Source organism: Castanea sativa, chromosome 10, assembly GCF_040712315.1.
Source record: "Castanea sativa cultivar Marrone di Chiusa Pesio chromosome 10, ASM4071231v1".
Classification (NCBI taxonomy): Eukaryota; Viridiplantae; Streptophyta; class Magnoliopsida; order Fagales; family Fagaceae; genus Castanea; species Castanea sativa.
Window position 1 is genome coordinate 28,870,673 of NC_134022.1, and position 12,787 is coordinate 28,883,459.

General features: G+C 36.9%; 1 protein-coding gene and 1 long non-coding RNA gene across 2 annotated transcripts in view; one reads left to right on the plus strand and one right to left on the minus strand.

Annotated features, from left to right (window-relative positions):
- LOC142612701 (uncharacterized) overlaps nt 1–1,654 on the plus strand; it is a 2,033-nt gene extending 379 nt beyond the window's left edge. The window contains exons 2-3 of the long non-coding RNA XR_012840172.1: nt 982–1,374; nt 1,517–1,654. This is a non-coding gene — a long non-coding RNA (uncharacterized LOC142612701). The remainder of the gene's footprint in view (nt 1–981; nt 1,375–1,516) is intronic.
- Nucleotides 1–11,914, minus strand: part of LOC142612700 (pleiotropic drug resistance protein 1-like) — a 17,539-nt gene extending 5,625 nt beyond the window's left edge. Inside the window, exons 1-20 of the mRNA XM_075784842.1 lie at nt 11,508–11,914; nt 10,291–10,411; nt 10,098–10,186; nt 9,932–10,016; nt 5,244–5,403; nt 5,074–5,150; nt 4,891–4,944; nt 4,713–4,803; nt 4,291–4,592; nt 3,923–4,204; nt 3,372–3,688; nt 3,126–3,286; nt 2,920–3,023; nt 2,659–2,815; nt 2,475–2,582; nt 2,228–2,391; nt 1,620–1,952; nt 1,122–1,412; nt 964–1,047; nt 742–875 (exon numbers count right to left, since the gene is read on the minus strand). Of these exons, the coding sequence (XP_075640957.1) occupies nt 742–875; nt 964–1,047; nt 1,122–1,412; nt 1,620–1,952; nt 2,228–2,391; nt 2,475–2,582; nt 2,659–2,815; nt 2,920–3,023; nt 3,126–3,286; nt 3,372–3,688; nt 3,923–4,204; nt 4,291–4,592; nt 4,713–4,803; nt 4,891–4,944; nt 5,074–5,150; nt 5,244–5,403; nt 9,932–10,016; nt 10,098–10,186; nt 10,291–10,411; nt 11,508–11,866 (3,473 nt within the window). The 5' untranslated portion in view covers nt 11,867–11,914. The remainder of the gene's footprint in view (nt 1–741; nt 876–963; nt 1,048–1,121; nt 1,413–1,619; nt 1,953–2,227; nt 2,392–2,474; nt 2,583–2,658; nt 2,816–2,919; nt 3,024–3,125; nt 3,287–3,371; nt 3,689–3,922; nt 4,205–4,290; nt 4,593–4,712; nt 4,804–4,890; nt 4,945–5,073; nt 5,151–5,243; nt 5,404–9,931; nt 10,017–10,097; nt 10,187–10,290; nt 10,412–11,507) is intronic.
- Between the last annotated feature and the right edge of the window lie 873 nt (nt 11,915–12,787).

Below are 12,787 nucleotides of genomic sequence, written 5' to 3' on the forward strand. Positions count from 1 at the left end.
TCTGTGTGTGGGCCTGTGGGGGATAATGGGTTATATGTGTCTGTGTTTGGGCCTGTAGGGGATAATGGGTTATAAGCTTATAGGAGTTACTGCTTTTATTAGTTTATAGTGTTTTATTGTTGATGAATACTTGAGTAATTGATTTTGATTTTCCTTATTGTTAGCGTGTTGCAGAGTGTTGTTCTGTAAGTTTTATTGATTTGATATAAAGGATATAAAGTTGAGTGACTTATCCTTTGACTATATGACTAATTTGTGAGTAGTTTTTTTAATTTTGTGGAAGGTGAGTTGTGAGTGGTTGTTGGTAATGTGATTTGGTCAATACATTAACACTCAAGACAATAAAAATATAAAATATTTAAAAAATTGTAAACTTTTAAATTAAAGAATTGCAAAAAAATCACTTAACAACAATAATTAATATATTTATTATATTAGAAAAAAATATGTCAAATGAACTTATAATTTATTTTTTGTTCTTTTGCTAGTACTATGGATAAATTTGTAATAAAAAAACCCCGTAAGCCTCAAGATTTATCTTCTACCCATATGTCGTAATAATTTATGTTTCTTATTAACCCCCTGGACAAAAATCCTGGAACTGTCCCTGATATATAGATGTCATAATGGACTATCATATTAAACTTGGGGAGAAAATATATCAAGTTTCAAGTTATGCTTTAATTTTTCTAATGTTTCTTTGGACTAGAGATGAAACAAAGGTTGTAAAGAAAGCTTTACCTATATAGTTCTGAGTTCTTGTACACATCAGTGAAATTAACACCAAGAGCTGTTTCTTGTGTTATTGAAGTAACCTCCAACATCCAAGTTGCAGGATTATATCCATCTCTAATTTTAGGAACTCCGTTGATTTCCTTACGAAGCAAAATCCAAATATTTTGTTAACTATATATGTGACAAAAGCGGGTTGATATGTACATATCAATTGTTTATTTGCCTAACCTCAAAGTACTTAATCAGATGGGATGAGTGGCCGCCTAATGGACCTGCATATATTTGCTCTCCTCCCACTTTCAAAAGAAGTAGCTGAAATGCAACATTGAGCCATTCCGTTAGAGATGGCCCTTAAACATATATATACACATGTGTGTGTATCTTACCTCATCAAAGGTGTCAAAAATATCAATGCTTGGCTGATGTATGGTGCAAACCACTGTTCGTCCTGTGTCAACAGTGTTCCTCACTGTCCTCATTACTATTGCTGCTGCCCTGGCATCAAGGCCAGAGGTTGGCTCATCCATGAATATTATAGATGGGTTAGCAACAAGCTCAACTGCGATTGTCAGCCTCTTGCGCTGCTCAGTTGAGAGGCCACTCACATTGGGCAATCCAACAAGTGCCTCCCTTAATGAGGTCAGTTCCACAAGCTCAATGACTTCTTCGATGAACATCTGCAGCTCAAAACCACAGTTTTAGTCTAGTATCCTATTATAACTGAATATAAATTAGATTTTTTTTTTTTAAATCTTGAATTTGTTCAACTTTGCTCTAGTAGGTGTCAAATTAGAATGTGCAACACTCATTTGCCTGTCGTTACTTTTAAGTTTACTGCAATGTGCCCTCAATAAAAGAAAAGGAAGAAAATTTAGAAATGGTACCGTTCTTGTTAAAGAATCAACCTCAGGGGCTAACCGAAGCCACGCAGAATATAATAAAGATTCATAGACTGTAACGTGTGGAGAATGGATATCAGTTTGTTCGCAATACCCAGATATGCGAGCAAATGTTTCTTGCTTCTTTGGGTAGCCAGATATTGTGATGCTACCCTGGATATATCCGCTAGTTTTCCTTCCTGCCAAGACATCCATTAGTGTGGTCTTACCAGCACCACTAACACCCATTAGAGCTGTTAGGACTCCTGGTCTGAAAGCTCCACTTATACCCTTTAGTAGTTCAAGCCTATCCTCAAGAATACCTTGAGTTTTCATTTCCTGCGTGTATGTCAACAAAAGTGAATATTTTTTTGGTTTCGGAATATTTTGAAATGACATGTTCAAGTTTGTTGTTGATGGGAGTTAAAGGATAACGAGAAGCAACAAAATCAATACATTGAAGTAGAAAAGGGTCACGAAATTCAAGGGAAAAAGATTATGTATGAATAAAACACTGATTATACACATAGTAATGACTTGAGAATTTGAGTACAAATATCCTGCCAAGTACAATAGTACATTAAGGGTGCATCTAAATTGAAAATAGAAGGAACCTGTGGCATGTCTACAGCATATCTGATTTCATCGAAAGCAATTGATAGGGGTTCAAAAGGAAGAACCATTCCTCTCTTCCCATTTTGATAAGCTTCATCAATTCCGCCTACTCTTGTAGATAATGACCTGGATGATAAACTTCTTTGATCTTCAGCCCTTTGTTCTGTATTGTTATCACAGTAATTATTTATAATTTAAATACCACAAGTTAGAGACAGAGCATGAATCTGGGAGCTAATGACCCACCAGGGAAGCTCTTTCCTCTAGATGATAGCTCAATGAACTCTCCAGCTCTATTAGCATTTCTCTCAGTCAAGGCCTCTTTGGATAGTACTGTCTGAGGCTTACCAAAGGCTGCAGCAAAGTAATCCATTTATCAGAATAGTAAGTCCAATTTCGGAAATTGACAAGATATGAAGATAGAACGTACGACTGAGATACTGTAGAGCCAAAGTGAAAAGGAAGTTGAACAGAAAAATATATCCAATCAAAGCTCCTACTCCAATCCAGTACCAATCTGCTTGTGGAAAAATCCCACGAGACTTCAAGACCAAAACTCCTAGTTGTTCTGAGGAATTAGGAGCCACCTATAATAAAAAACATTTCCACATAATTATTGATCAATCTTTTATCCAATTTTTTTCTTAAATTTTTTTTTTTCTTTCATAAAAATTTATAAAAGGATGCTTACATGTCTCCAACTCTTTCCTAGAAATTCATTCACAGCTATAGCGTTCTGTCCATACATCAGCGGGGAGATCCAATAACCCCACAACCACCATTTCGGCACATTATCTGATGCAAAATGAAAACAAAAATAGAATTTAATCATTTATATCCAATTGGCATCAAGAATAGAAAACTCATTACCAGGATCTATTTATTTTATTACTTCACCTCGAGATATGATGAATCCTCCTAAAACCTGCACTACAAGGAGAGCGAATGACCCAACTGTGTTAGCGACAATCACATCCCTTCCTAATGCAGCCATTAATCGGAAAAGTCCAGATGCCATCAGGTTAATGAACAGGATTAAAAAGTACTGTTTGAAAAACCTGCCATTAGGAGCTTAGGTCAGAATCTGAAACCAAAATGTAAACTTAAATTTAAACTATGCTGCTTTCATTTTTTTTTTTCTACCTTCGAATTTCTGGATCAAAGCCTATTACATAATAAGTCATCACCACCCAAATGGCAGATTCTACAAGGTTTATTGGAATCTTGAGGATCCATGTGGGTGTAGCGTAAGCCCACGAGGGATAGAAGAAAAGGTCTCTTTGCTTGTAAAAGACAGGAAGTTTCATGATGGCCATATTGAGCTCTGAAATTCCATTAAACATAGCTACAAGGGCCGTAAAAAAGAGAGCACCCAAATAGATACCACCATCTGTCACTGTATCTCGATGCATCTCAGTTCGTAGAAATAAGGTCATCATTATAAAAGCTATGAGAGTGAGCTGAAAATGCAAGAAAATAAAAGGAACAATAAGGAGTAATCACTTAAATGTCGAATGCTTAAATTGTATTTTGTACCATCATGGAGGATGTTTATACAAAGTTTCAGTTTTTTTATGATAAGAGTATGAACTTCAAAAAAAATTATTTTTATTCATTCAAGTTTTGAGATATACTGAAACTTAATTCCTCCCAATTTTACTCAAAATTGAAAATTTAAATGATTAAATACTCACTTGGCTCATTTTGAAGATGTAGACAAATGAGTTCCTCCTCATAAGCAAGAATTCTCTACTAACACAAGCTCTCAGTAACTCTTTCTTGCTAACACCATACTTCGTAGTGGTTAAAACAGTAGGGTGGCCTTCGGACTTGTTAAATGGAATAGCAAGCTTGTGACCAAGTTTGCAACCAATGTCAAATGAGTGAAATGCTTTGGCAAATTCGTCCACATTAACAAACCTGTAAGGCTCATCTTTATTTGCCCAGTACTGCCCTTGGTCTTTCCTTGATGTCACCTATTGCAGCCTCACAAAAAACAAAAAAAACATTTAAAAAAAATTTCCAATACTTTACAGAACATAAAAAAAAAAACTAGATGTACCTCTTGTAAAAAGTCGGCAACTCCCTTCCTCTCGGGACATTTGAAACCCATGTATTCAAAAAACTCCAATACATTTTCACGGGGACCTTGATACACAATTTGGCCATCTGAGAGAAGAATTATATCATCGAATAGTTCATAAGTTTCTGGAGGCGGTTGGAGAAGAGAGATTACTGCAGTTCCATTGAGAATACGGATGGATTGCTTAAGTGAATTTACAATCTGAAAAGTTGTTGAGCTGTCCAAGCCAGTGGATATCTCATCCATGAACAATGCCCTTGCTGGTCCAACCAGCATCTCCCCTATATCATATATATATTGACCAGAAATTTCAAAGAATCATCTTAAAGTACATATCACAATTTACGGGTTTCAATTTGAGCAGGCAACATGAGAGTGCAATGTTGTGTTTTATGTATTACCTGTTGTGAGTCGTTTTTTCTGTCCACCAGAAATACCTCTTAACATTTCATCTCCCACTATAGTATCAGCGCAGACTTCAAGCCCCAAAATCTACAATGTCATAAAAGCCGATAGCTTAAAATTGTACAGACAATCACATTGTTGTGCATATCTCCTAGATAGATTTTAAGGTGGTACCTTGATAACATAATCGGTAACAATACTGGTCTCCAGTCCTTCAAGTGCTGCTGCCTGAAGAATTTAAGCTATCAAGTTTTTTAGTAATGGCTAATGAAGATTGTTCTGTTCTCCCCTTTCCAATAATTACTGCAAATTTATGAACTGTCAACAAATAATTCAAGGACAATTTGTTTGTGTCACCTTCATGTAGATATCAATATCAGGATCTGGCTTAATATTTGCTGCCTTCTCTCTTCTTAATAATTCTGCCAATATCTCTGCAAAATTTCCAAAATTTGAAATTCTAAATTCAAAACTCGGAACTCCTTGGCCAAACAGAATATCTTAAAATTGTTGGTGCTTAAACTGACCATAACGTTGTCCAACCCCTTGACATCTTGCTGCAAAAGTCAGTGTTTCTCTCACTGTCATTTCTCCTATGTGAAGATCATGTTGACTTATATAGGCTGATGTTCTCTGTGGAACAAACTCTTCCATCCCATGTCCATTGTACGTAACTCTTCCCAAAAACTAAAGTTCATTAATTACTGTATCAGATCATAAGATAATTTTTAAAATCCAGTCTTCATTACCACTCTACTCTTGGTGTTCACTTTGTACTCCACAAACTATAGTTTCCATTTTAATTTTGGCTATTTTAGAACATTTTTATCAAAGGTGTTAAAAATACTAAATACTATTTTTTAGTATTTTTAACGCCTCAAATCATAAAATCCATCTTTATCGAGGATGTCAAATCTTAAAAATTTTAGTAACTTGCTACAATAAGATTTTATTACTAACGCCTCACTGAACCAAGCTGCTATTTTTTTTTTATTCTTTTCTTTCTTTCCTTTTCACTCTCTCTCGTGCTCTCCGTCCCCTCTCTCCTTCACTCTGTTCGCCTCTCCGTTTCGCTTTCTCTCTGCATCTCGAGTTCGTGGGTCTTGGGTGTGGCCAGGTTGAGTCAGTGTTCTTGAGGCGTCATTCTTGAGTCGGCGTGGTCGGTGTTTTTGGCTGGGGTTGAGACCGGAGAGGCTGGGCCGCTAGGGTGGTGGTCATCGGAGAGGTTGGGGTGGGTTTTGGCTGCGGTTTTGTGGTGGGTTCAAATCAGGGTGAGTTTGATTTGAATTTGGGATTGTGTTTTGGTTTTACAGTGCAAAGGAGGAAGAGGAGAGGAAAGTCAAGCCGCCGCCGTAGAAGAAGATGACGACGGGGAGGGAAGTGGTGTCCGTGGGAATGAAGAGGCGGAACCAGACCGGCAGTTGACGGTGCCGTCAGATCAGGTCTTCCATGGGAGGACCAAGGAATTAGAATCTGATGGTTTGTTTTCATGTGTGTGGGTGCGTGCTACAAAGTTGAAGAAGGGATGAACTTTTTTTTTTTTTTGGTGGTTCGGGGTTGAGGCTGTGGCTGTGGCTATGGCTGTGGCTGTGGGCAGTGGCAGTAGGTGTTGGCAGTGGATTTGTTGGCAGTGAAAGAGAGGTCAAAATGGGAAATTAGCAATAATTTTCTATAATATAAATAGTAATTACTATTTACAAACTATATTTTTTTACTAGCATTTCGAGTTTAAAATACTCAATTTTAGACTTAAAAATTGAGTCTTTGAGGGTCGATTTTCATGGCTTGATCATATATGATGTATTTTTTCAACGTGAAATTTACTTGAAAATCGAGTCTTTAATATTCGATTTATAAGCCAAAACAAATTTTAGTCTAAATCTCTCGTATTCCCAGAAAGGCAGAAATACCCAAAAAAAAATATATATATATATATATATATATATATATATATATATATATATCACCCGTAAAAAACTTTCATTTGGCAGGCGTGCAAAGATATCCTTCCCACCAAAACTAAACTCAAAGATCGTAAAATCCCAGTGGAAGTGGAATGTGACATTTGTGGGGAAGTTGAAACAGCTGGGCATGTGTTTTGGGGCTGTGAACTTGCAGCTGCGGTGTGGCAAATGGCGAACCTCAAAGCTCCTGGCCTCATTGCCTTTGCACCAAAATTTCTGGATTTGTTTTGGTGCGTTAAAGAGGCCAAACCCAGCCAAGACCTTGACACCTTCGCGGCATTGGCATGGTCCATTTGGAACAACCGTAATGCTGTCCGGCATGGGGAGATTGGCAGAACTGCTTTGCAGATTTTTGAAGCTTCACGGGCTTACCTAAATGAGTTCCAAAGCTTCTCTGTGTTTCCCCACCCTCCTCGCCCCCATGGCCCTGGCTTTTGGAAACCCCCTCCTCTTGGATGGTACAAGGTCAACGTAGACGGTGTTGTTTTTAAAGAATTTGGACACTGTGGGATTGGGGTGGTGGTTCGCAATGACAAAGGACAGATTATGAGAGCCCTCGGCAAACTACTTTTATATCCACTTGGAGCCCTCGAGACCGAAGCTAAAGCTGCTGAGATTGGCACGATTTTTGCATAGGAGCTGGGCCTTAGAGAGATCATTCTTGAGGGGGACTCCCAATCTGTCATGGCTACCATTGCTAACCATGATCCGGGCCCAATCCAAATCCATCATTTAATTGCAAGTATAAAGTCTGGGGAATCCAAGTTCAGCACATGGAAATCCTCCTTCACTCACAGAGATGGGAACAAGGCAGCTCACCAAATGGCCAAATATGCCAAACACATATCTGACTATATTATTTGGGTGGAGGATACTCCCCTTGTTATTGCTTCTCAAATTCTAAATGATGTAACTGTTTTGGGTTTAAACCTCGTTCAATGAAAGCTCTTTAGCATCCCTTTCAAAAAAAAAAAACTAGCCCCATCCACCTCCACCACCACTCCACCAGAAACAAACTCCATTCGGCAACCCCAGCCCACAGGAAAAAAAAAAAAAAAAATCAAACCACCACCAACATAGCCACAACCAAAACCCACTATTACAACCAAACCCAACACAGCCACAACCACCAACGCAACCCACGGCAACCACAACCACAGCTACCGAACCACCACTAAATCGCCATTTCAACTAGAACCCACACTCACAACCAAACCCACCAAAAAAAAAAAAAAAAATCAAACACACAAAAACCTATGCGAAGAAGAACCAAAAAAAAAAAAAAAACCCATGACCACCACAACTCAATCTCTCACAACAGATCCATCTCTGTCTCCCTACGCGGCGGCGCATTTGGCACTGTCAGCAACCCTCACCACCACCACCACCAGATTGTGAAGTGCACCACCCCTCAGAAACGAACCTGTACCTTACACAAAGGCTTCGGCTCCCACTCGCACTCATAGTCGGCTCCGCCAAACAGACTCAACGCTCGTAGATCGGCGATGACCAACTCCCTCATCCAAATCAACGACGTGGAAGGCGATCTCGTGAAAAAAAAAAACCCAGAAACCGATCTGAAGTCACCAACGCTGATCTGTTTTTGGGTTTTTTTTTCTCTCTCTTTCTTCTCTGATGAGAAGGTGTTTTGTGTGTACTTAAAACATTATATATGTAAAGGGTTATAAATCGAGTCTCTAAGACTCGATTTCCAGGTGGACGCCACGTTAGACGGATCAGACCATAAAAATCGACCCTCAGAGACTCGATTTATAGGTCCAAAATTGAGTCTTTTAGACTCGAGATGCTAGTAAAAAATATAGTTTGTAAACAGTAACCACTAATTATATTATTTGAAAATTATTGCTAATTTCCTATTTTGGCTTGAAAGAGATGAGAAAGCGAATAAAAATTTTAAAAATAATAATAATATTTTAATGAAGTGGTAAAAAATATAAAATTTTTAATGTTAGGTGTATTGTAAAATGAGATGTTAAAATTAATAAAGTAGATTTTTGAGATGCTTAAAGCTAAATTCTTAGAGCATCCACATCAAATGGTGGATAATCTTCCATAATACAAAAATTTCTCCACTTTACACATTTTGGCAAAAAAAAACCCAATATCAGTGGGGGTAAAGTTATCTAAAGTTGTGCAAAAATATGAAAATGCTACAGTGATTGTGCATATATGCACGATCACTGTAGCTCGTGTATAGAGTATTTTAATAATTTGTTCTCTCTCCTACTACGCCTGACTCTCATCTCAACTCTCTCTTTCTCTTTTCATCACAGCTCTCTCTTTCTCTCATCTCAACTCTGCAAAGCCGATTAGCTTCTCCTTATTCTTCAAAATCTTAGGCTTTGAAGACGAAGACGACGATAGCTTGGCGGAGATTTCACGCACCACAGATTGAGTCTGATCGGCGAGTTTGGGTGACGAGTGAGTTGGGAACGCCGATCAACCTCTCCGATCCAACAATCCGTTTGGAAACAGAGACGGTGACAGAGAATTGATTGGACATGGAGGGTGAAGCTCATTACTACCTGGACAGCTCCAGCACCTCCTCCAGTGCCATGGGGTTTTTGTTTGGGGTCGAGGTCTCGAACTCCAACGTCGCCAAGGATCGAGACAATGAGTCGCTAATGATGGGTTTAGGGGTCTCAATTTTCTGTGGGGTTTGGATTTTCTGTGGGGTGATGGTGGTTGATGATTGTGGGTTGATGGTGGTGGCTGGGTGGCTGGGTTTGATGGTGGTGGCTAGGTGGCTGGGTGGCTAGTGGCTGGGTTTGTGTTGGGTCTATGAGAAGGTTCCAGAAAGGAGGAGAGAGAAAGAAATAATAAAAAATGTAAAAAGAATGAATATTTTATTTGAATAAATGTGTAGAATAGATAGACTAATATGAGTGTTTTGTAAAAGTAAATGTGTAAAATAGAAAAAATAGGTTTTTTCTTGCAAAATAGACAGAAAGTTTGAACGAACTGATGTGGTTGCTCTTAGGGATTCAAGTAATGCTCAGTGGTTATAGCATCATTTGGAGTGTTCAATGTGTGTGTGGTTTGAACCACACCCCCCCTCCCCCCTCCCACTATATATACTTATCAAGGAAAAAAAAAATGGCTACATTATAAGAAGGAAAAAAAAATGTGACAGGTTATGATTGATGAAACATAAAGTAGAACATAAAAATTCTTATTCAGATAATTTTACCCAAAATAAAGTAAATTCATCTTATATTTAACTTCCTGACCTTCAAATCTTTACCGAGTTTTCCAGCCAAAGCCAATAGTAATGTGGTCTTTCCAGAGCTTGGGGGGCCTAAAAGCAATGTCATTCTGCGAGAATTGGATGAACAAGATGGAAAATGAGCCGTTTGGAAAGTGTAATCTAATATCATTGACACTATATATAATCACCTTTGAGGCTGGATGATGCCACTAACATCTCGAAGGATTGGTAAGGTTATCTTTCTACTTGGAAGAATGTGCAGATAATTTAAGAATCCCTTAGAGAAAGAGAATGGGAGCGAGATTTCAGAGTGAGTATATAACTATATATAGAGATGAAAGTCATAGTTACATGATACAACTATCTACAAACTTCATTTACCTCTAACATGTTGACAAAGAAGTTGAATATTGTAGGTAACGCTCTGCTTCCAATGTAAACTTCTGCTTCCACATTTAGGTGCTCAAACCGAACTTCAACAGTTGGAAGTTCAAGTCCAACTCTGAGTTTAAGTTGAAAAAACAAAGAAAGAAACAAAACCAACAAGAATACATTATAAAAGGGCTCCCAAAAATGACAAAGAAAAACCAAAAAAAATGAAATGTACTTTCCATTCCCAAAATATGGTCCAAGTTGAACTTCATCTGGAATTTTAATAAGGTTGCAATTTTGTCCTTTAAGAAGAAATTTAAAAGGTGTCAATTCTGTTCCTTACATCTATTTACAATTTAGAGTTCAAATAATTGTATATGTGGTGGACATGTTGCTAATGTGGAATGTTAACCAAATAATTGTCATTAAATTATTGCAATAGAAAGTTAAAGATACATGCTTTAATTGATAGTTAAATATAAGAAAATTCATTTAAATTATCATCTTAAACCTCAAATTGTATTGAATTGACTATGGGTAAACAGAAAGTACAAAATTATTGGTCACATGCATTATACAAAAGATCTTTTCAAAGTTTTTGGATGAAAAAATAATTGTTTTCAAAAGTTTAGGAATTAAAAAAAAAAATTATTTATTTTAGTTTAAAGATAGACTGTGTAACGTTTTTAATGGTTTAAGGATGAAAAAAAAATTGAAGTTTTAAGAACAAAAAATGAACTTAATGCAAACCTTAGGATGAAAATAAATTTAGATCAAATTTCTAGAATGAAACAATTATAACCGACTAGCAAGCTAGTGTTTCCAAAGGAGACATGAGAGTTTAGGTCCTCCTTTTTCAACTATCAAATTATCCAAGAAGCCAAAATCTCTATCATAAAAAATAGTAATAATAAAAAGCCAAAGTCTCTTTTACAATATAAAGACTGAAACTTATTAATATTAATTCTAACCATGTTCTTAAAGCTAAAGCTAAAGAGACAGCATAAATGCATGAAAAATGATTCAAAGAACACAAATTTAGATGCCAGGAATGGAATCTCCCAAAAACAAGAAGAAGAAGAAGAAGAAAACAATTTCAATCACTGTATTTGAAATTATTGCTGGAAACACCAAAAAACCACAAGAATATATCAATTACGCACCGACATCATATCAGTTTAGAAGTCAAAGATGTGAAATTAAAAACGTAGATTGATGGAACTCACCGATCAATACGGTCCTTGAGCTTTAACAGGAACTTCTCATTATCTTCTTCTGCAATTTTCACCAACCTATCTAACAAAGCTTTTCTCTCCAATATTCCAAGACTCTTTATGTCAATCTCTCTAGCTTGACCCTCTGCACTAGTGAGCATACCTTTCCTCATACGTGAATATGTAGGCAGTCTCTCTAAAGCAGCCCATTTGAGAGCTTCTTCATCGTCTTCTTCTTCTCTAAAAGACCTCGTGAAAACTTCCATATCGTTGTTCCTCAACATGTTAGGACTGCTTGTGTGTGAACTACTACTACTACTTCTACCTCTGCATATGTCACTGCTCGAATTATAGTAGCACGTTTTTGACATATATATAATCAAACAAAACGTGCAAAGTCTTTTTGGTATTTTAAATTCAAATGCAATAATGTACTCAACTTTTATGCATATATTTTATGCTGTGAAACAGCTCAGCATCTCACAGATGGTTTGGGATCAATAATTATCATATATAAGAGAAGATAAGGTTTATTTAGCAAAAAAAGGAGGAGAAATGCTAGGTACACTAATTTTGGCACAACTCGCCACATGGCGAGTTGTGATTGGTAAGGGTGTATTAGTGGACCATGTAAAAATATACCCTTACCAATTACAACTTGCCATGTAGCGAATTGTGGAACAAAATTGCGCCAAAATTGATGTCCTTAGCATTTCTCAAAAAAGAGAAGAGAAGGTTTGGACGACAAGATATTGTGACACGTCGGAAGATGTTAACAAAAAGTGAATTAATGATGAGTAATTTTAGTATCACAACTATCTTAAAAGATAGACTATAATTAACGGTCTATCACTTTTATATAAACTCTGTTTTTTTTTCTACCATTCACACCCTATCATTGCTATATTACAATTATGGCAAAAAGTTGTAAAAAAATTTGTAGTCTAGACTTTATTTAGAAATGAGCAGGTAGCATGAAAAAAAAATTCCTTTAAAAATATATATAATTCTAAGAAATGATTGTTGGGTTTGGCCTACGTCTATTGTCGTGGAGCCCAGCGCCAGAAGAAGACGGTATCTAGCTTCACGACCAGAAAAAAGTAATCAATTCCACATAATAGAAAGCATGAAAAGGTGGGTCTAGTGTCCTATTCCATAGAAACTGAATGATAAAAAATTAGCATCACAGTGTGGTAAAGTTCATGAAAAACCAAAAGAATGATACGTTCGCGAATATCATTCACATTGAAAATTTGAAAAAGAAGAAAGAGTAAAATGTGAGGATGCCCCAT